The following is a 22,201-nucleotide window of genomic DNA, read 5'->3' as shown; positions in this document are numbered from 1 at the left end:
TAACCAATCTGTAAACTCTGCTCTGAACTTCACTCCACATTCACATGCAACTCGTACAATGGATGCAAATGTTTCCAACAAAAACAAGCAATGAGACTACACTACACTGATATCACGTGAGCCATGCAGTTGGTCTCTATGGAGGTCTATGGAAGGAGCACTTATCCTGTTCTTTGGTCTGGTCTAGTAATAGGGATTAAAATGGATGGATTGAAAACCATAATGCAGATTATAATTGTTTTGATCAAAATGAATTTGGACTGATGCTGAGTGTCACACCAGATTCGTGAGACTTGCCAACCCTGAGCCTGCTGCCACGTTCAGTGGTACCAGAGTCCCCTGTTGACCCCACTCTTGAGGAATGTTTCTAGAACGTTGCATTCCCGACTCTTGCGGTACCGGAGACGCCCCGCCCTGCCCTGCCCTGCAGAATCTGTTCTGTTGATTGATGTGCTGAGCTGTGTGTTTGAATAAGCGCATCTCCTCCCCAGCGGGGATCTCACGCCTCGGCCCCTCGACGCCGTACGTCTCCCCCCTTCCATTTTCCCACACTTCCAGACCAGCGCCCTGCCCTGCCAAAAAGGTGCCTGCTGCTGCCAAGCATGGCGGTTTGCTTTAGAGAAGAAGGGCCGCGGCCGCTGCCGGCTAATCTGCTGTGTCAACACGTCACAGAGCGCCAGGCCCTGGTGTGGACATGAGCGATTCCAGAACAATGAGGACAGGTGGAAGACAGCTGCTGTCCAGTCAACCCACGGGAAAATGGACAACAGACCTTCCTGTCCGCATATTACCACCCGGCAGCGTCTACTCTCGCACAGCTCCAGACAGCTCAAGGTCAATCTGTCGCACTGGCCTACTTGTCCCAGAAAGAAACTTTGTCAGCGAACTTCGACCGAATTGCTTTTCACCTCTGATTCCAAGGCCAGTTGCTGTCATGCATTTTGATTGGCTGAGTGGTTATTTTTTTGACAGTCTTCATTTAAATACACTTATTCACCCCATTGTTATTGCTTCTATCAGCTGATCACACGAGAATCTGAATGTCTGCGGATGAACATTAACACTTCAGAAGCAAGACCGATGCATTCACAAACTGAGGAGCTGATTGGTTATCACGGCCAACAGTTTACAACCGTTTCTTTCCCATCGGAAGAATTTATTACACTGCGGTGTAGAGGTGCAGCTCAGAGAACGCACAGCAATTAAAATTCACTTTCAGCTTTAATATGCAACAAACATTAGTCATATTAAATACACAACATTAGTTTCCACTTTTCTAATGAATTACAAACTATTTAACGTCATTAACAAACGAGCAGGTCACTGAAACAATTATTATTTACACGAGATACAAAAATATATTTCACAAAAAGGTTTTGCCGATAAATTTACAATATCTGACTATAAAATTACAATATATTTCCATAAAAAGAGATTTAAATAGTCGGGCAGCTCAGGCTTTAAGAGGGCGCACAGCCAGTCCTGTGTGAAAGTGTGTCCAGTTGTGTAGTGTGTTGTCGGCCTGTCGCTCTCAGCTGTGCCTGGTCCAGTCAGGCAGTAGTCCAGGCCTGTGGTGTGCTGTGCTGTGCTGTGCCGGCTGGGTGTCCCTCCGCAACAGAGCCTCCTCAGGGTGGGCTTCGGTCGTCACATACCTACACACAGACAGACGTCACTCTCCAAATGGACCCCTCAGGTTTCCTGCTATTCTTAGGCGGGGCCGGACGTTTTAGGGACTGCCACTGCAGTGGCCAAACGTGGCGGTCAGCATATCACCCCCCCCCCCGGAATAAAAAGGGAACATTCAGAGGCTGTCGCGAAAAAAAAAAAAAAAAAAAAAAAAGCAGGAAGGAGGCCGTCCTGACGTCCGCGGTCCACGTTTAAAGTGCTTCAACATGCCTCGTTGGTCACAGGCCGCTCCGACTGATTCGGCCTTTGACCTTGTTTTGTGCGTCTTTGTTGTAACCATCTGAACAGTACGGCATACGATTTACATGGAACTTACTTGCTAATGTCCGGTCAAGGTCAGCAATGAAGTCCTCTAACTCCTTGGTGTCTCCTAGTTTTGCTGAAAAGGCAAAAGCACAACAGTTTTCATCCTCCAGATGGTTGGCCATTATCCCTGCAGGGTCTAGATACCGACGGCTCACCTTTTTGGGGCGATATGGGCGAGGAGCTGGCGGGCGATGGCGAGAACACCGTGGGGGAGTTCAGCTTCTCATCGCTGAAGCTGAAGCTGTTTCGGTTGAGGGAATCGCCGCCTAAAGAGAAAGAGAGTGTCAGGCACAGGTTCTCCGACCCGGCGACCCACCTGCCGCTCTCTGGGCACGGTTGCCCCCACTTCGCTGCCCGTCCTCGTCTGTGCGCTCGCCCGTTCCCACACAGAACTAAACGCCCACCGCTGTTACAGCACGTGAAATAATGAGTGCTTTGATCGTGCCAGAGCCCTTGCATAACTCGTACACAAAGACAGGAAATGCCTTCCTTACGGGTGTTTATTCAAATGTCCTCTTAATTCAGACAGCACGGATATATGATTTTCTTTTCATTTTGTAGGCGAGAATCTTGCATTGGCTGTGAATAGATTTCCTCACTTCCTTTGCCGGGGCCGAGTGAGCCCCCAGCTGGGACATTAAAATGTATGCTGGCCGTCCACATCCAGACTAAATGGTACAGACGGTCGGGCTCAGACATTCCTGCTGTTCTCTCTCTCTCTCTCTCTGTGTGTTCAGTCCATCACCATGGTTTTTTTACCAGGCGGTGACCTGATGGTGATCCCCGAGCAGAGGGACAATCAGAGGTCCCTGATACCTGCATCCAGACAGCAGGAGGAAGTACATGCCGTGGCGTAGAAATCGTGATGCATCCTCGGAATATAGCTGTACGCACGCTGCAAACATGCACATTACATGCAATGTCCAAGAATTGTTCTGAAATATAACCCTGGCCGACATATATACACACACACACACACGAGACAGAGAGAGAGAGAGACTCACTCTCGGAGTCGCTGATGCCGCTGTCACTGACGCTCGCGCTGCTTCTCCTCTTCATGGTCTTCAGATGCTCGTCGTATCTGAAGTGTCGCTTGTCCACCGGGGAGGAGAAGTCCTCGATGACCGCGTCGAACTCGCACAGCACCGCGTTCAGGTCGTCGTCCTCCTCCACGGACGCTGGAAATATATCCGCGGGACAAAAAAAAAATAGCAAAAGTTTCTAAAATGCGACATGAACTAATTCCTGAAACCGGTTTAAAACCGACAGAGAAACGCTATTAAGTATGTATAAATGCAGAACAGTCCGGGCGACTTACATTTACTCTGAGTTCGGATTTTTGGAGACTTCATCGTTGCATTCAACGTGGCCGAGAAAAAGGCCCAGAGAGAAAGTGCGACAATCCGGAGCAGGACGCGCGAAACCGGCTGCTGCGCCGCGTCTGTCACGTCTTTTAAATATCCCACCGGGGGCGTGGCTTCGCGCAGAGTGGGCGGGGCACGTGGGTTCAGACGAACACTGACGTCACCGGTAAACAGGCGCCGCGAGAGTCTGTGTGCATGCAAGACGTAGCTGCGACGCTCTCGTATTTTTATCCGTGACCTCAGTCTTACTTAAGGCCCCCGAATTTTTTTGGAGGTGCAAGGAGTGTGTGTGGGCGTTTATTCCTGGACATTATGCATCACGATAAAAACAAAAATTAAACATATTAAGTTATTTACGTGTAAACAACATATTCTACGTTTTTAACTGCTTTTAACTGGGATTTCATTTTTGTTTAGAGTAATAACCTGATTAATAATATTAATAACATACGTATTAATATTCATAACATACGTCATTTAATTGCGTTTGCTTTTGGAAAATTATTGAATAACTGAGCGCCTGGGCTTTTTAATAATGTATGGTTGTGGGGACATCTGCTGGTAGGAACTGGAACTGAAAATGTCTGCGTAGCAAGAGTTTCAGCCGAAAAGGGGGCACAGACGAGCTTACCAGTGGTGAGCTGAGGTGCGAAATCCCACAGTGTATTCCGTATTCTTCACACCTCCGTTGTCTAGCCTCACAGTCATGCAAAATGGGAAAACAAGAAGATGTGTTTCCAGCTGCACTTGTGTGTTGACTCTGTGGCCAACTGTGCCCATCAATAGCGCATAATTCCCCACGAGAGGTGTGAAAGGCAACACTTGCTGTGTAGGAAGAGCACTGCTTCGAAGTTCACGCGCCAGCAATTTAAAGTTTATGTTCTGATTTTAGCTCCTACTCCATACATACACAGCATCGTTAAAAAGTTTATGATCATTTAGAAATAGCATTATTTTTGATCGGACACAATTGTTTAATGCAAAAGACTCCAGACGTTGTTCATGTAAGATGGAAACTACTGTTGATGACAGAATATCTGCATACAGAACTTTATCAGAAACGGTTAATCCAGTGGAATGCTATGTGTGTTAAACCCAAGTCTGTCACTTTAAAAGATTTACAGATAATGTAGCCTATCTAATCAATCATCTGAAACTAAATCCTTATTTCATATATTAGTTTATTTCCATGGAAAAACAAGGACATTGTAGAATGACTCAAACTTTTGAACGTTAGTCTATCTAAGGTTAACTGACAGAGAAAAAACACCAGAGAAAAGGCCATGTCTGCTGGCAATATAGAGATATTTAGCATATCTTTACAAAGAGACAAATAACTAAATTATTATAAAGCAATTAGCATTTCTGGTCATTCTTTTTTCTCTCCCTTTATTGACATACAGTTGACATTTACCAGAACACCAAGATGAACAAATGTATGGTTTATAATGGTTTAATCTCAGACATGACTGGCAAGACAAGAACACTGCTACCGTCTACACACTCGTATGGAATGTGTAATACATATTACTTCAATACCCTTTGAAGCATGACAGTTGGGCCATGCCAACTGTTTTTTAAATAATAATTATGAGTAGGGAAATGGTAAAAAAAAAATCCACTATAGACCACAATTAAATGAAGATATTACTAAATGAAATGGATAAGGATCAAAATAAATGTTTTTTTTTTGCGCTTTTGCTTACTAATGTCCACAGTTAATCAGATTCAACAGCCACCAAACACACAATGTGTTTAGTTACTGAATACCGTTTGGTTGTTTGAAATACTGTAGCATGCTGCATATAAGGTGGATGCTGTCTTAAATATGCAACAGATCCAGTGACGTGTGACCTGGCAACAATCGAGCTACTGAACTTCTGGTGATCATGGAATTCTTGTTTCAATGCCCTTTTAGTCTTACTCATTAGTAAGTCGGTCATGGCTCATCATCGTATGCATACAGTAGTGCCTGGAATAATGCCTGGAAACCTCAGATCTGCTCAGCACAGGCAGGAGCTGTCCTCCTCCGGCGGCCCAGACAGGAAGGCCGCACTGCCCTCCGCAGGCTGCTTCAGTCTTAAAGGCTTGTGGTTCTTAAGCTTGTAAGCTAGCGTCAGGAAGATGGCATCCACATGCTCCTTCTCAGAAGGGTCCTTAGCTGACGTCTCGAAGAGAGGAAAGTTGTAGCTGTCCGCCAGGCGCTGTGCCCGCGAGGCGGGGACCTCTCGGCTTCCCCTCAGGTCACATTTGTTTCCCACCAGGATGCGCGGCACCATGGGTGGGACGCAGTGGCGGCCGCACTCCTCGATCCACTCCGGCAAGCTCTCGAACGAGGACAGGTTTGTGACATCATACACAAAGATGATGGCGTGGACGTTGCGGTAATAGTGCTCCACCATACTTTTTCGGAAGCGCTCTTGTCCTGCTGTGTCCCAGATCTGCAGCTGAAGCAAAGAAAATGCATTTCCTTAAACCAGTTATATGACTTGGAATGATGTATTTAACAATATCATATATTATATATAACAAATATTATTACATTACAAGAGCAAACTACATTTTGATCACTGTCTGCGTGTAAAAACGATGTACGATACCAACATACAATATGGATACAGCACACATTGCGATGCTTGCTAATAAAAGCATATTCGCTTTAATATTTTTCATACTTACTCTATTTCCATAGGTGTATCTGCATGGAGGGATCCAGTAATCTGGACCTCATTTAATAACCAATAAGAGACCCCCCCCCTGGCGGACAGCAGGTGACGTAACACGTAATTGCGTCCTATGAACGTTTAAATGCCACGTCCTCCCTCACCTTGATGCTCTCCCCATCCAGCTGCAGCGTCCGCTCCCTGAAATCCACCCCGATGGTTGCCTCCGGGTTCTTAAGGAATTTGCCTCCGCAGAACCTGTAACTCAGACACGTTTTCCCGACGTTCGAGTCGCCAATGACTATTATCTTAAATATCCGCGTCTGGAGACCTTCACTTTCCAGTCGCTCTCTGTCGAAAACCGTGGAGAATTCGTGCTCAGTTGTGTGTGCAAATGCCATCGCTCTGGAAGTCCCGTGGAATCTCGCGAGAGTCTGGCCCAGCCGCCAATCGGAAGCCGCAGCGCATCTCAGCTGGTGTATCTTTCATAAAGGGCGCTGAATATGGCACCAGGCATCAGAGGAAATGAGATCAAACCGAGGCCTTTCCACAACACACTTTATTGACAGGGGACGAATAAATTACATCTTTCTTCTTCATCAAATTAAAACTTAAAATTGATATAATACAGGTTTCCTTTTTGCCATGTGTGCGTTTTGAACATAGAGATAAATAAAGTACAAAAGTACTGTGTGAAAATACGCCCTCCGGCATGAAGCAGTGCGTTCTGACAGATGCTTCTTTCAAGTAACGACAGAGACAAATGGCCCCGTCTCGGTAAAACACGAACGTCCTGAGTAAACCGCTTATATGGATGAATCTTGCTGACTGTCCCGCGGTCGATACTCATATTCAATTCAAGTAAAAGTCGGTTTTTATGACTGGCAACAAAACAGACACACACCGTCGAACCGATAATATTGCTCGCGGCATTCGCTGAGGCTACCAATTTTCATCCGAAAAAGAACTGGAGCTTCCCGAGTCCGAATCGGCATCGGTCAACCCGTCAAAATCCCAGTCCGCGCTGGAGCCGCTGTCCTCGTCCTCTTCCGAGACGAATCCCCGGCCGGAGCCCAGGCACGCCGGGTACACGCGGGCGGACAGGCTGAGGGAGCCGAAGGACGAGCCGAACACGGCCGCCACGTCCCTCCAGCCGTCCCGCGCCGGGTCGTACTCGTGGACGAGCAGCCGGTGTTTGGCGAGGGTCAGCAGCAGCAGCTTGCGGCCGTGCGGCACCAGCTGGTAGCTCAGGGCGCCGCTGTCGACGGGGACGTCCCCCATGCGCCGCCACTCGCCCCGCGCCGGGCAGTAGGCCCTCACCACCGGGACGTCGCACAGGCACACGATCTGCTCGCGGTAGACGCAGGCCCCGTGCAGCTTGCCGCGCCGCAGCGAGCCGCCGTGCAGCCACTGGTCCCTCTTGGGGTCGTAGCACAGCATGCGGCGCCGGCCCACCGCGTGCAGCCGCCCGCCGGCGCTCACCACCTGCATCCTGCCCGGCGGGCGCGGCAGCGGCGCCACCAGCATCCACTGGTCCCGCTGGACGCTGTAGCACTCCACCTCCTTCAGCCGGGCCTCCGAGGCGGGGTCGCGGCCGCCCAGGACGTAGACGTGGCCGCCGAGGTAGCCGATGTGCGAGCGCACGCGCCGCAGCGGCCGCGCCGTCAGCTCCTGCCAGCGGTCGCCGATGGGGTCGTACCGCCAGAAGTGGGTGGAGAGGTGCGAGGCCAGGTACAGCTTGTTCTCCGGCGTGGAGCACGCCAGGAAGGTCTCGGCGGGCGAGCGCTTGGCGTGGTGGAGCGCCGGGTTGATGAAGGGCGACGCCATGGAGAAGGTCTCGTCGGCGTACGGGTCGTAACACATGAACGGCTCGTTCGGCCGCCCGAAGAACAGGACCATGTCTTTCGCCTTCTCGCCGATCCGCTGCTTGGCCATTTGGGGCCTGGTGGGCGGGACGTCCCCATCGTCGCCCATCAGAGCGAAGCATCTCTGCACCGCGGGCGCGTCCCTGTCCCGGTCCGTCAGCAGCTGCCACCGCACACACCGGAGGACCCGCAGGGCGGCGTCCGTCTGGTCCGGCGCGTTGGCGTCGATCCACTGAAGGGCGACGGAACACACCTTCCTCTCGCAGTCCACGTCCAGGATGTCCAGGGACAGGACCTCGCTGATCTGGCCGAGGTCCAGCTCGCACAGGTCCCTGCCGCCGGCGCCGCCGCTCATCTGGTTGAAGTTCCTGGCGATGAACGCCTGCGCCTCGGCCTTCAGCTCCGGGTTGTCGAAGGCGTCGGCGAACTTGAGGACCTGGGTGCAGTTGGTGACGTCCAGCCTCCTGGTCATGAAGCTGGCACAGGCGCCCCGGATGTACTCCAGCTGCAGCATGTTGGCCGCGGCGTACAGCCGCTGGACGTTGGCCTCGGTGACGGTCACCTTGCCGGTGTAGCAGTAGTCGACGATGACGGCCATGGAGTCGGCGTCCACGTCGTGGATGGTGACCCGGGGCTGGGTGCTCTCGTGCAGGCCGCCGGTGAACATGCTCTTGAAGTAGGGGCTGGCCGCCGCCAGCACGTTGCGGTTGCACGGGAACAGCGCCCCCTGGCGGCCGGGCTCCACCTCGATGGTCACGTCCACCAGGAGCCGCGAGTCGTAGAGCCACTTCAGCTCCTTCATCAAAGTCCGCGCGTGGTTGGCGTCCTCCAGCTCCTCCGGGCCGGCGAAACTACTCACAGAAGCCATGTTTAAAAAATCGATTTATTTACGCGCGAGGGAACGAATACTTCACTCCACGCGGCCGAGCCTCGACGGTCAGGGCGAAAGCCGCCTTTCTTCATCCTGCCCGCTCTGTCGATCCTCCGTGGCGGGGAAATCAGAGCCCGCTGCCCCTCCGGCGGACGTCGCTGCGTGCGCGTGCACGCCGGCATATGGCGGCGGCCGGTCACGTGGGCGCGCCGCCGCGGCGAGCGGGTTTAACGCATGAAATGTTATTTTAGATCCAGTTTTAATAGTACATGTGCTGCTCAAAACTATATTCTCAGTAGTCAAAATGGTAACGAAAGATGTTCAAAACGTCATTCTTACCAATACAAGTTGTATTTACCGATATCTGGAAATCTATTCTTACTATTTTTTCATTTTTAATTTAGATATCTTCCCACGCTTCAAGATAACGAGTGGCTGTTTTAGCATTTAATTAAAAAAAATCTACATATCTGCAGTAACATTTTTTAGGAGAAATGCACCTGTGAGATATTTACAATACAGTTTCTAAATATGTGGATATACAAAATTAAAAACCAAAATGCCATTCTGAATATCCCAATCTACATCTTGACTAGTTTTAATGTAATTATAGGTATCCAAAGCACTGTTATGGATGTCCTGTCTAGAAAGTATTGTATGTTAAATGTAATCTCTTAGTTCCGATTTCTAAGAATGTTACTGCAGACATGTGGAATATGTGGAAATGTGACGTCATTTCTCCAGTAACATTTTTCTTCTGGATATCTGAAGTGTACATTTTGACAAGGCAGAATTAAATTATGGATAAATGTAATTAATTATTATTGCTATTGTGAATGTTCAAAATGCAATTATAACCAGTCAGAGTGAAATCGGGATTCAAACTGGCAACATTCTGATTACGGGGCCGCTTCCTTATCCGCTAGGCCACCAATGTACCCTTAGATTGGATATCTAAACCATATTTATGTAGCCCTGCAATTGCCAATTATAAATGTAATTGAATATTTCAGAAATATAATTTGTACCTGCCATAATACAAAAATGTGGATGGTATTTTTAATAGTGACAATGTATTGTGGATATTGGAAATGTGTTTTTAACTTTGTTTATCCAAAATGAATATTGTGAATATTAAGAAGTGAATTATAATAAAATCTCACATGTGCATCTCTCCTTGTAAGAATGTTGCTGCAGCTATGCAAAATGATTCTGGATATCTCAAATGTAATTTCGGATATCTGAGATAGACAGAACGTGACGTCATTTCTACTAGGAAGAATAATGTAGTGGATGTCTGAAAGAGAAATTGTGGATAGGAAGGGTTTTCATTTAGACCATGAAGAATTAAATTGTGGATTTCTGCAATATATATCCATTCTAGCTATTCAATGTTAAATGTGCTGGCCATAGTAGCCGAAAGGATCCATTGTTCACTGTGACATGCCCCCTGTGTGATTGTTTTATGGCAATAAGCCTTTCATAACTGCAGTAGCGTGTTTTTTTTTTTTTTGCTTTATCATTTACATTTAACTAAGCTGCGTGTGGAATATAACCACAGCTTGATGAACCACAGAAGGCTCCTGCATTCATGACGTGGATATTCTGCTTTTCCGTGTGCTGCAAGAAAACCCCTGATATGTTTTTAGGTTTGTTACAGGATTAGGGTCAAAACCAGCAGTGGGCTACAAACATCTTTCTGGTGACCTCAATAAGGGAGGAGGGGAGGATAGCAGCACATCACACTCAAAATAACTAAGCTGTCATTCAGCCACAGCACATTTTTGTTTTATTACTCTTTGCAGTTTCCTTTATTTAAAAAAAAAAAAAGCATATAGGAACATTATTAGTGAGCCAGAATATAAATGTGATTTGGCTTAATTTATTAGAAGAAAAAAAATACCTACAGATATTATTCTAACAGCTGTATTATGTATTACGCATGTGTTTTACTCATTGTTGGAATATATATATATATTTTTAAGTGTGGCTGCGGTTAAGCTCATTGATTCGACGCAGAGCGTCTTTGTTGTCGATGGTCTTGTGTATGGTGATGAGGAAGGGGAAGGCGGAGGGCAGCTCCACCCTGCGGCTCAGCTTCTGGTGACCCCAGTGCAGGCAGCGCAGGCGCTCGGCCAGGTCTCTGCGCCCAGCGCGCTCCAGGCTGTCCTGCAGCAGCTTTGTCTTGTTGGGCTTGTCCCATGCCCTCTCATACCTCGGTAACCCAATAAGAAGTCAGATTCACTGATCTTTGTAGACCTACAAGAAGACGATCTTAATGTCTATGCCCCGAACGGTGTACATTAAAAATGTTTATACCAGGTTTCCAGCATTCTCCTGGCTTGTTCTCTCTTCTCCTTCGCTGTGGCGTGAAACTGCCTGACCTCTGCTCGAGTAAAGCCCAGCTCGTGAGCCAAAACAGGCCATTCAAACCCCAGCTGCTTAGACAGCTCTTGGATAGACTTCATATTGATGACGGCATCCTAGAAAACATGTTGCGTTTGCTCTCAGCCCCCATTTCTAGTCATAATTGCATTTTGAAGTCTGTGGCCTACCTCTTGTGCTTTGCTTGGCATTTCTTATTGCACCGGTACCTGAAAAAAAGACATTTCAAAGCATACATTTCTCACCCCACAATAACATGTCGTCATTGGTCTGAAACAGTTAAAGTGTCCTGTCCCATTTTCACATGATTGCATCTTACAGGTTATCTTCCAATTATCTTTAGCATTTTTGGAGCATTGTAAGGGTATGAAATGTATTTAATTTAACAATACTCACCCGTATAGATGCAATACACAGTGTGGGAAAGAAGATTCCACGTCACCATAGAGATTCTACAACAAAACACTGGCTTGTTAAAAATTAAGAGTTTGCTCCGCTTGAGTGGCCACAATTAGTTTTTTTTTTTATTATTTAATGCTATTGTGCTGGCTAGAAGGCATTTACCCAGTCACACTGTCAATGATTCAAACGATTCAATGATTCTAATGAAATGCATGAATCACGCAGTTATTACAAAATACATCTGTATAGAACACTGGAACACAAAAATATATCAGTCCTTTAAAATCATTCTAAAATGTACTCGCTTTATTGTTTGTGGATAATTTATACCCACTGGTATAAAGTTGATGCCTCAGGCTTTTCAACGGCATTTAATTAGTGTGCTTATAGCGCCATCTACAGTCAAATCATATTGTCGCACATCAAAGATCTTTTTTTTTAATGTTCCATGTTGCAACATCATGAACATCATGAGTAACAAACCTTTCAGAGACCTTTATTTTCTACGTAAAATACACTTACTGCCCTGTATCCAGTAGTAGGGGAATGGTAGGAACTGAAACAGAGCTCACTGTGCATTCTTCATTAAAAGGAAAACAGAATAATCCAGTCATGAAAATGTTAACACTCAAACATAACTTGGTAGTTCCTAAAGGAATCAAAAGACATTCTTATTTCATGTACAGAAATGTTAGTAACCGTAAAAGTGCAATAAGAAATAAATTACTCATCATAATTAGTTCACAGTAGGCACTAACATGTGATTCATTATTGTTGGATTTACAATACATTTTAGTATTTTACTAGTCCTGTTTTATTGGAAATTATTTCAAGTTTTAACAACACAAAAAGAATCTTGTGTTGATGCTGTATTTGCACACAGCAGTTAGAGGGGATAAACTACCTGTAAACAGTTTTAAGCAATATGCTCTAAATGTCTGATGGGGCTTTTAGAAATTGTACCTTATTGCATTAATGCAATTAACACTGCACTCCATCACCATCCATCACTGAATACCACATGTTACTCGCTGATATGTACAGAACGCACTCTTGTGCATGTTCAGTTCCAGAACAGTTTAAGACTCCATGTCAGCTCCGCCCAGCCAGCTGGGCCCGGGACTGCCGACTCCGTTGTGGAAGTTCACGGTGGACTTGAGCAGAATACATCACCGTGAACATCAGCTGTGCCTCCTCTGCTTCAGTAGCAGCCGTCCTTCCAACTGCCGTCCCGCAGGGCGCTCAACGCGGCCAGGCTCTTTGGGGGGGTCAGTAAACTGGGAAGAGGACAGAAGGATTTTAGTCTCTCCCCAAATCTGGAAAAATGCCCTATGGCACTTTCACATGGTGACATTTATCACAATATAGACATGTGACCTAATTTCTTAATATACACCAAATAACTGTTAAAAATTGTGCTATAACAAATAATGATAAATTTGATGATCATACATTTGCAAGTAAAATGTAAAATAATGTTTTATTGGGACAGCAAATTGTATTTGTATTAGTCCACACTCTGTGGATGGAAGAATAATGAAATTGCACTATGATCAATGATTATATTGAACTACCTGCGGGACGGCTGAGCCATCTTGGTGTGGGGGGTTGTGCTGGTTCCTATAAATGAGGCTGGTCGAGGTAGGGCGCTGTAGCTGGGAATGCTGGGTTTGTTGGGGAGATGGATGCTGCTGTTGGAGGTAGGATTCGGGGTGCTGGGTCCTTGTATGGTAGGGCTGACATAGGCTGTGGCTTTGTGGGGCAGCCTTGTGCTTGAAGAGAAATTCCCCACACTCTGGACCCGCTGCAGCAACTGACCTGGCAAGGGAACTGGGCGGAAGACGCAATTATGACCATCTGCATTCAATCACTCCAGTAAAGCACAGTAGACCACACGTGACATGTCTACAGCTCTCTGCTATGGAAGGCTCCCAATGTCACACACGTGTAAGAAGATTTCAATCCAATATACTGTGCGCACAGTGTATCTGGAATCATTTTTTCCACATTGTTTTATTACAGCCTCATTCCATGTGTGCACGTGTACATAAGTATTCACAGCCTTTGGCATGAAGCTCAGAATTAAGCTCAGGTGCCTCCTGTTTCTCCTGATCGTCCTTGAGATGTTTCTGCAGCTTAGTTGGAGTCCACCTGTGGAAAAACAGTAGATTGTACTTGGTTTGGAAAGGCATGCACCAGTTCATGTCAGAGCACAAACCAAGCATGAAGTCAAAAGAATCGTCTGTAGACCTCCGAGACGGGATTAACTTGAGGCACAAATCTGGGGAAGGTTACAGAAAAGTTTCTGCTGCTTTAAGGGTCCCAATGAGCATCCATATGTGGAAGAAATTCAAAACCACCAGGACTCTTCCTAGAGCTGGTCGGCCACCTAAACGATCAGGGGAGAAGGACCTTAGCAAGGGAGGTGGCCAAGAAACCGATGGTCACTCTGTCAGAGCTCCAGAGGTCCTCTGTGGACTGAGGAGAACCTCTCTGCAGCAATCCACCAATCAGGCTTGTATGGTAGAGTGGCCAGGCAGAACTCAGACTGAGGAGGCGGTTCATCATTCAACAACGACCCTGAGCACACAGCCAAGTGTTCAAAGGTGTGTCTTCAGGACAACTCTGGGAATGTCCTTGAGTGGCCCAGCCAGAGCCCAAACTGGAATCCAATTGAACATCTCTGGAGAGATCTTAAAATGGCTGTGCACCGACGCTTCCCATCCAACCTGATGGAGCTTGAGAGGTGCTGCAAAAGAGGAATGGGCCAAACTGTCTAAGGATAGGTGTGCCAAGCTTGTGGCATCATACTCAAAAAGACTTGAGGCTGTAATTGCTGCCAAAGGTGCATCAACGAGGTATTGAGCAAAGGCTGTGAATACTTTTTTTTTTTTTTTTTTTTTTTAATACTGAAGATAGTTCTGCATTCCTCTGAAACTCAAGACTAATGTTTGGAGATGAGTTTCAACCCATTTTAAGTCTTTTGAATATATCAAATAATTAGGCTCCTGCCGAATAATTTACATGGAATGGTGTGGAAAAAAAACTCAACAACGGCTGACACAATCCTACCAACCAAAAACCAACATCATCAAATCAACCTACAAATGGAAGCAGATTGCGACGACATTATTGCCAGGATATTCTGATGGTCCCACACCAAAATATATTCAGGTGTGGTCCTTTAATCAAAAACAGACGCCTGGTTGACGGGCTAGATGTCTAGTATGTAAGTGAAAACACAGCATTATAATGATTATAGTAACCGAATATTGGTTAAGTGTTGCTCTTACTTGCAGATTGCAGTCTGCCAAGCCCATTGGACGAGTCAAAGCTCTGGCTGTTGCGGAGGGAAGGGGAGCTTGTGTGATTGGCAGGGACAGCAACGTTAGGCATGCTGGGGACGGAGGGCATGCTGGGAGCTCTTATCAGGTTAGGCATGCTTCTCCGCAGCATGTCTAGAGGAAGACATTGTAAAAGTGGTGAAACTTGAGAGCCTAAGAGCACAAGAGTTCATATTGAATATCAAGTTGTCTTTACACTGCAAATGGAATTATAACGGTTATAACGATAAATTATATTTGATAACAGGGGACAATGTATTCGGAGGTTTATACCTTTACATTTTCACACATGAACTCTGCAATGTAAAGACAGCTTTAGACTTGAGTGCAGGTTCATCACCTTAAAATGCAGTTATGCATAATGTGCATGTGCAATAATCAGCAGCTAAATGAAGGCATTGATAGCTAATATCTTGCTTGATGGAATGTTGTGCTGACCTGTGCTGGCCCTACCGCCCTGTGCGTTGGGCATGTAGCTGGGCGTGGCGACCCCACAGGGCTGCTGCTGGACAGAGTAGGAGAGACTGCTGAGGTACTGTGGGGTGGAGGGACTCCTGCGGAACTCTCTGAGGCTGGACAGGTTGTATGAGTGCGACAGGCTGCGCTGCATAGAGCCGGTGCGCAGCAGCCGGGGCTGGGGTGGAGGCATCTGGTCACTCTCCTCCTCTTCTTCTGGGTCTACCCCACCGGGCCCAAGCACACGCAGGCTGGAGTGGGTGGAAAAGCTGAAGCTGCGGCGAGCCTGGTTGGACGAGGTGGCGGCGTACTCCTGTCGCAGGCCTGCATGAGCAAATATACACATTAACTCACATACGCTCATCCGTACGTGCAAGAGATTTATTCAGAGTGGAGCTACAGGCATGAGTAAGGATGGTTTAACATTCCTTCAAAACTGCTGAGAACATCAGCTCGTCTCCATGTATAGCTTTGTTACGGTCATGGACATCAACTGCATTCAGAGCTTATAAAACCACATTGTATACACAGTTATAATAACTGAGGCGCCTACTCTCTTCCTGCAGTCGTGCCATGACCTGTACATCAGTCATGTCTTGCAGCTTGTAGCCCATGGTGATGGAGTCTTCCTCCACCTCTGAGGTGCTCAACTCGCTGTCCATGGAAGACTGGGGGCTCACAGGCTCCCATCTGTGGCTGTAACCTATGAAAACACGGGGGGGGTAACTCACAATGTGCATGCTATTCCACTCTCCCACACAATCATGAAAATATGAACACTGCACAGCACACATGGGATTAAAACCGGCAACCTTCTGGTCCGCTTCCTTACCCGCTACGAACACCACTGCCATATAAAATAAGAATAAATCAGGGCTGTGCAGGAACATACTTGTTATGCAAATTTAGCAAAGCAGCACGTACAGGATTGGGCGGAATACTTAACAGCAGCAATTGCTGAATACTGAATACATTGCCATAAATGATGCTTTCAGTTATCTATGGTGGTGGAACAAGGCTTACTGTGATTGGCTGAGGGGCGGTTTATGTAAATCCGATACCTTGGAGATGTGGAAAATACTACCACACATATCTCCTGGTTTACATGCCTAGCATGTCAATGGCTGAATGCTGCACTGCAATGAAATATTGAAAACTGAACTGAAAGTGATTGTCATTGTGAACACTGCGGCACAGCACACAGTGACACAATGAAATGTGCCCTCTGCTTTTAACCATCCCCCTTGGTGAGCAGTGGGCAGCCATGACAGGCGCCCGGGGAGCAGTGTACTTTACTCAGAGGCACTTCAGTGGCACCTCGGCGGATTGGGATTCGAACCGGCAACCTTCTGATTACGGGGACGCTTCCGTAACTGCTAGGCCACCACTGCCCTGGACCTAATGATGTTATTAGGTATTGTAATAAAATAATAACAACAGTAATGATAATACTAAGGCAAGTTATTTATGCAGCTTCATATTCCTAAAAAAAGTGCTTCATCTGTGCCTTTGTAAGAAGATGAAGGCCCTTGAATGTTTTTCAGGCCAAGCATCTGCCAATTTCTTAAAGCTACAGAAGCCGTTGCACACCTCACAACCAACTGCAAAAATGTAAGTATGTCCAGAACATACTATACATACAGTAAGTGCTAAAAAATTTCTATAAAATAAAAAAAAAACAAATAAAGTGATGTCATCATGATACGTTTTTCACTTGATTTGCACTGGGTTGTGTTAGTAGCCGAGAAACCATGCAGTTACCTGTGTTCTCTGTTAGTAGTGCTGGTTTAGTATAGGACTTTAAGGAACTGGAGTAGGATGAAAGCCCTTCTACAGAACTGAACGAGGAAAAGGAGCTTGAGACGAGCCCCCTCCACCTTTTGGCTACAAGAAATGGTAACTTTGGTTAGATTTTTTTGGTTAAAGAACACACATAAACAAACACAGACAAATAATTGGGCAAAGCAGCCAAACCCAGTGACCTAAGTGTAGCAACATAATAAAAAAAAAATCAGATTTTTTTTTTTTTACAACGAGCCAATACCAAATAAATGGTCAATGTCAGCACTGGTACACCTTGTACCGCCGGTCTCAACCAGCGACCCGCTACAGTTTTTTCTGCGCCGCCCTGAATAAAGCTGCATTCATGACCTCGCACTAGAAAGTGAACCAAGCTGAATCTGCCCTTTCAACACAGAGCCAAGTGTGGAGCCTCACAACACACTTCCTCTCCCCAAAATGCACGCCATGCATTATGGATGCGAGGGACCGGTCCAACTGGAGCCGTTTGCACAAAAAATGATTCTGCAGCGCTTCAGAAGCAGTGAAAGTGGGGCTGCGCGCGATCCCTTTAGTAATGGATGGGCTCATATAGGCATGGTTTCTATGGAAACCGTCTCTGCCGGTGGGATTGGAAATACTTCTGAACCATTCTGGTTGGTTAAGAGCGCAGTATGCTAAAGACGACAACAGACAATGTTATGCTGTGTTTCGCGGTCTGCTGTAAGGTCACACTTCCTCTCTTCATTAAAAGGGGTTTGGCCTGTGCACCTATAGCCTTAAAGTACCTTCCGGATGGAATATTTTAATGTTCCATACATAACTTTCAATTTAATTTTAATTAATTCGTTTTTTTCTTATAAAAAAAAGCACAAGCATCTATATCCCCTGTGAACCATGTGACTGTGCAAAACATTTATGAAGTGATGGCTATTGTGTGTGTATGTGCGTGCGTGCATGTGTGTGTGTGTGGGAGTGAAAGCAGGGGAGGGGGAGCTGTCTGCGATGTTGCACTGACTCGATCAGAACAGCAGCAGGAGAGCCAGACAATGGGGGGACAGTTCCCAGCCTGAAATGACAATGACATTGTTCGAGCAACGTCACACAGCAGAGCGCAGCGGTGCTGACCTCAAAAGTATCACAGCATTTAGACACATTCCTGGTTATCGGGATTATAAAGGGTCTTGCTTAACCCACTTTGCAATAGTGCAAAGTGTAGCAGGAAATCACTGAGACGACCTTAGATAGTTTGGGATCACCCTGCACACACTGCAATACATCTTCCAGCTTTTAAAGGTTTTATGTCGGTCTTGTTGGTCCCATAATACTGTATCTGAAGTCTCTTTCTGAAATTCACCACGATGAGATTTCCCAGGACGCGCCGTTTCAGTCTCTGTAGCTTTAAATGCTAATGAGGAGGAGAGGGGCGGGGCGAGGAGGAGAGTGACCTATATAGAAGGCATACGCAGAAATTACGTTTTCAACACTTCCTGCTCGGCACAAACAGGAAGTCCTGTCGCGTTTTTACAGAAAATAATGAAATTAACCAACTAGTTCTTCAGCGTCTCGCATGACGGAACTAAAAAAAATAATAAAGATTTGAGCTGATTTTTACATCCAATCATCAAGCAACTGCAGTGCTTCACAGGTTTGGAAGCCATGAGGGTCGGTGGAGATAATGTTGTAGGGGAGGGGTGGGAAATTCTCTGGGCAGATATAGCATGAGAAAAGGGAGGTAACCTGTCCCCGTATGACGACATAAGGGGACAAATTCCAGATTCGTGAAAGAGTGAAGCAGACTGACCAAAGTACTCTTTACACCCGTCACCATCTCTAGCCACTGCAGGACCATAGACAGGCTCGGGGACCTCGTATTAATGTTAAATAATCTCACAAAGTCACATTAATAAATGTTTGATTCATTTTTGGGTACTGGCAGAATGCTTTGTGTCCCAATTCGATATGATTCAGCACTCCACAGTGCAGAACATTTCCAGTTAATGAAAGAACTGTCCAATTTAGCAAAAATGACAAAACCTGATGTGGTTACCGGTGTAATTTGGCACTGAGACTGTAGCAATGCGCCAGTATTAATATGGCTGATGTGGGAACGCCATAGCGAGATGGAACGTTTACACTGAGAAGGGCGCGTACCTTGGTCCAACTTGTAGCACAGCGACCGTTTGGCGAGCTCCACCTCGGGGCCGGGGTGGTCCAGGACTTTTCTGCACCACTGCAGAGGGGTGAGGGCAAAAGCAACACGTGGCTTAGCTTTCGAAGACGCATACAGCCTGTGGGGACCGGGGAAGACCAGAAGAGGGTCTACATTTTAGTTATTAATATTATAATTATTATCATTATGCAGTGACATATCAAAATACAGCCAAATGAAGCAGAGTTGTAGGAAAAGAAAGCCTCATTTTGACCCTGAAAGACCACATTCATCGCGAGTGGCGGGTTTTAGAGATCGGCCTACTTTCCCTCCCGGTGTGGCAAGTTGGGTAAGCCACCCAACGCAGCATTTGTAAGCTCATTGAATCGGTGCTGAAATAAGATTAAGAGGCACTTGCTGTGCGCGACTGGGAAACAAGCATAGCACTTCATCTGCCACAGAAGGGGCGAACACGCGGCCTTCGGCCGTACGGCAGTGAAATATCGGCTTTATAAATCACACGGCTGACTGTAGACTCGACATAATGAGCAATTCAGAATTGGAAAGCACTGTGTGCAAACCACACTGCTGTCTGACAGCACTAGGCTTGCGAAAAGTGCACGATATCCGGTGTCACGGGCCAGAAAGGAGGAGCAGGACCCGCAGTCTTTATTTTAAACTGGACAAACAAACATATAGGGCTCTACTTTAGGACAGGGGACTTGGAAATGGGGACAGGGGATCACTCCACACACACGACCCAGGAGGAGCACCGCCTCCGACCAATACCAGGACCAAGATGTTCCTCGAACCAACCAAGACCCGTTTTAACACCGGAACCCGGAGCGCTGACACGGGCGAACTTTAACAGGGAGGGGCATGGCCTGCAATCACGGCTCCGGGAACCGGCGTTGGGTGTGGCCGGTCTTAATGGGATCCGCCGCAACAACATTTCGGGCAGGAATTCTAAAATAATGCAAAATAAAGTTCTCTCTTCAGAACTAGACCATCTGACCACAAACAGAATTACTTTAAGCATTTAAAATCCGATCAAGTCAAACGATGAAACGATGAACGCGGTTGTTGCTTATTTAGAATAAAAAGAGGAAGTGGAACTTTGATCAATTTGCCCACGCCAGGCGACTTCTGGCTGGTGTAAATTTAGTCAATGCTGATCGAGCGGCGACCTGCGCAGCCGAGGATTCGTATCCCGTCTCGGCCCGCTCATCAACTTCATCATCGCTACAGAACCTCCTGCGGCCCGGATAATAATAATAATAAAGTGAAGTGATTGTCACATGTGATACACAGCACACGGTGCACACAGTGAAATTTGTCCTCTGCATTTAACCCATCACCCTGAGTGAGCAGTGGGCAGCCATGACAGGCACCCGGGGAGCAGTGTGTGGGGACCGTGCTTTGCTCAGTGGCACCTCAGTGGTACCTTGGCGGATCGGGATTCGAACCGGCAACCTTCTAATTACGGGGCCGCTTCCTTAACCGCTAGGCCACCACTGCCCCACACTGATGGTTCTCGCTTCGTGTAAAGTCCGGTTTGGTGTTGTCGTCTGCGCATCATCGAAGGACAACAAAATCCCCCAACGTGTTCCAGAACATTGACAACACGGCTTTAGATTATCCACAAGGGTGGTAGTAGCCTAGTGGGTAACACACTCGCCTATGAACCAGAAGACCCAGGTTCAAATCCCACTTACTACCATCGTGTCCCTGAGCAAGACATTTAACCCTATATTGCTCCAGGGAGACTGTCCCCTGTAACTACTGACTGCAAGTCACTCTGGATAAGGGCGCCTGGTAAAAGCTGTAAATGTAAATCCTCAGTTTTGCTTTTCATATTATATTTAACTTTGTGTTTCTAGATTGTATAGTGTACATTTTATACTTTATTGTTGTATCGTTTTTTATTCTGTTCTATTGTTTTTTTTTTTTCAGTTTTTGCTGATCTACCTTTTGTTCTATCCAATTTCTGCCATGACAATGCAAATTCCCCACGTGTGGGACAAGACAAGATATTAATCTTATATTCTATTCTCACTCAGTGACTCTGCAGGACTGTATATGGCAAAATTATACCAAAAAAAAAAACAGAATGTTTTTATCCGGGACTATTGAAACAATGGCGTGGACGACAAGAGTTGAAATTCAGACAAAGCCACCGCGTCCCCACGCGGGGACCGTCCACGGCCACATCCGTTCCAAATACGAACAAAGGCGGCCCGGTTTGCGGCTGGACCAGCTGTAAATCCCGGTTCGGCGCCGGACACTGCAGGTTCCGGCCCAAAGCGGGACGCCAGGCCCGGTCCGGCTCCACGCAGATGACGCGGCGGGGAACTTGTTGTGCTGACTGTGCATTTTTCACGCGCCACGAGCCGACGGGACGGCGACAACGTCGCGACAACGATGCGCAGGGACGCGGACGCTACCAGCTGTCCTCCTCCGAGCCTCCGTCGCAGGGCAGCAGCGCGTCCAGGTCCAAAATGTCCACGCCGTCCAGCGCCGTGGACTCCGCGTGTGCGTGGGGCTGGTGGAAGCTCGCCCGGCTCCTCAGCTGCTCGTTCTGCCGCTCCAGCTTGCGGACGAGCTCCTGCAGCTTCTTCACCTCCAGCTCCGCGTTCGCGGCCCGGCTGCTGCCGACCGCGTCCGCCATCGCCCGCGGGTTCAGCACTGCCGCGTCCATCGTTATTTCATCAGGAAAAAATACAGTTCTTTTTAATAAAAAATACGGCGACGCTGTTGCGCACGGCCTCCGCTCACCGCCAGCGAGGAGCCATGCTTCTGTCTGACTGAGATGCTGGTCGTGCGGACAAGGGACTCCTGCCCGCCTGCTTGCTGTCTGCCCGCCTCCGTGCTTGCTGTCTGCCCGCCTGCTTGCTGTCTGTCTGCCCGCCTGCTTGCTGTCTGTCTGCC

At 47.2% G+C, this 22,201-nt stretch overlaps 5 protein-coding genes across 8 annotated transcripts; all 5 read right to left on the bottom strand.

The window, feature by feature from the left end:
- Positions 1 to 1,202: 1,202 nt before the first annotated feature.
- Positions 1,203 to 3,450, bottom strand: rgcc (regulator of cell cycle). The gene is made up of 5 exons (XM_028992065.1): positions 3,311 to 3,450; positions 2,997 to 3,170; positions 2,148 to 2,258; positions 2,003 to 2,065; positions 1,203 to 1,652 (listed from the first exon to the last, which is right to left on the bottom strand). The coding sequence occupies exons 1-5, from the start codon at positions 3,342 to 3,344 to the stop codon at positions 1,645 to 1,647; spliced, it is 390 nt and encodes a 129-aa protein (XP_028847898.1). The 5' UTR covers positions 3,345 to 3,450; the 3' UTR covers positions 1,203 to 1,644.
- Positions 3,451 to 4,654: 1,204 nt separating this feature from the next.
- On the bottom strand, positions 4,655 to 6,432 carry LOC114797275 (ras-related protein Rab-33B). Its single transcript, XM_028992064.1, has 2 exons — positions 6,184 to 6,432; positions 4,655 to 5,803 (listed from the first exon to the last, which is right to left on the bottom strand). The coding sequence occupies exons 1-2, from the start codon at positions 6,418 to 6,420 to the stop codon at positions 5,360 to 5,362; spliced, it is 681 nt and encodes a 226-aa protein (XP_028847897.1). The 5' UTR covers positions 6,421 to 6,432; the 3' UTR covers positions 4,655 to 5,359.
- A 6-nt stretch (positions 6,433 to 6,438) lies between these two features.
- Positions 6,439 to 8,910, bottom strand: kbtbd7 (kelch repeat and BTB (POZ) domain containing 7). Its single transcript, XM_028992063.1, has one exon. The coding sequence runs from the start codon at positions 8,750 to 8,752 to the stop codon at positions 6,962 to 6,964; it is 1,791 nt and encodes a 596-aa protein (XP_028847896.1). The 5' UTR covers positions 8,753 to 8,910; the 3' UTR covers positions 6,439 to 6,961.
- Positions 8,911 to 10,598: 1,688 nt separating this feature from the next.
- Positions 10,599 to 11,782, bottom strand: LOC114797349 (p53-induced death domain-containing protein 1). Its single transcript, XM_028992212.1, has 4 exons — positions 11,537 to 11,782; positions 11,311 to 11,349; positions 11,075 to 11,238; positions 10,599 to 10,970 (listed from the first exon to the last, which is right to left on the bottom strand). Exons 2-4 carry the CDS (start codon positions 11,329 to 11,331, stop codon positions 10,736 to 10,738), a joined length of 420 nt encoding a protein of 139 aa, XP_028848045.1. The 5' UTR covers positions 11,332 to 11,349; positions 11,537 to 11,782; the 3' UTR covers positions 10,599 to 10,735.
- A 51-nt stretch (positions 11,783 to 11,833) lies between these two features.
- slain1a (SLAIN motif family, member 1a) lies at positions 11,834 to 22,201 on the bottom strand. Of its 4 annotated transcripts, none has more exons than XM_028992211.1 (8): positions 22,049 to 22,201; positions 19,276 to 19,412; positions 17,104 to 17,226; positions 15,896 to 16,045; positions 15,325 to 15,666; positions 14,836 to 15,000; positions 13,117 to 13,372; positions 11,834 to 12,819 (listed from the first exon to the last, which is right to left on the bottom strand). In XM_028992211.1, exons 1-8 carry the CDS (start codon positions 22,063 to 22,065, stop codon positions 12,744 to 12,746), a joined length of 1,266 nt encoding a protein of 421 aa, XP_028848044.1. In that variant the 5' UTR covers positions 22,066 to 22,201; the 3' UTR covers positions 11,834 to 12,743. The 4 variants fall into 4 exon arrangements, with proteins under 4 accessions (XP_028848044.1, XP_028848041.1, XP_028848043.1 ...); XM_028992208.1 differs by having other exon boundaries at positions 21,718 to 22,191; XM_028992210.1 differs by lacking the exon at positions 14,836 to 15,000 and having other exon boundaries at positions 21,718 to 22,192.

Source organism: Denticeps clupeoides, chromosome 9 (genome assembly GCF_900700375.1).
Source record: "Denticeps clupeoides chromosome 9, fDenClu1.1, whole genome shotgun sequence".
Taxonomy (NCBI): Eukaryota; Metazoa; Chordata; class Actinopteri; order Clupeiformes; family Denticipitidae; genus Denticeps; species Denticeps clupeoides.
Note: the sequence above shows the minus strand (reverse complement) of the source record. Positions and strands in the feature narration are given on the sequence as shown.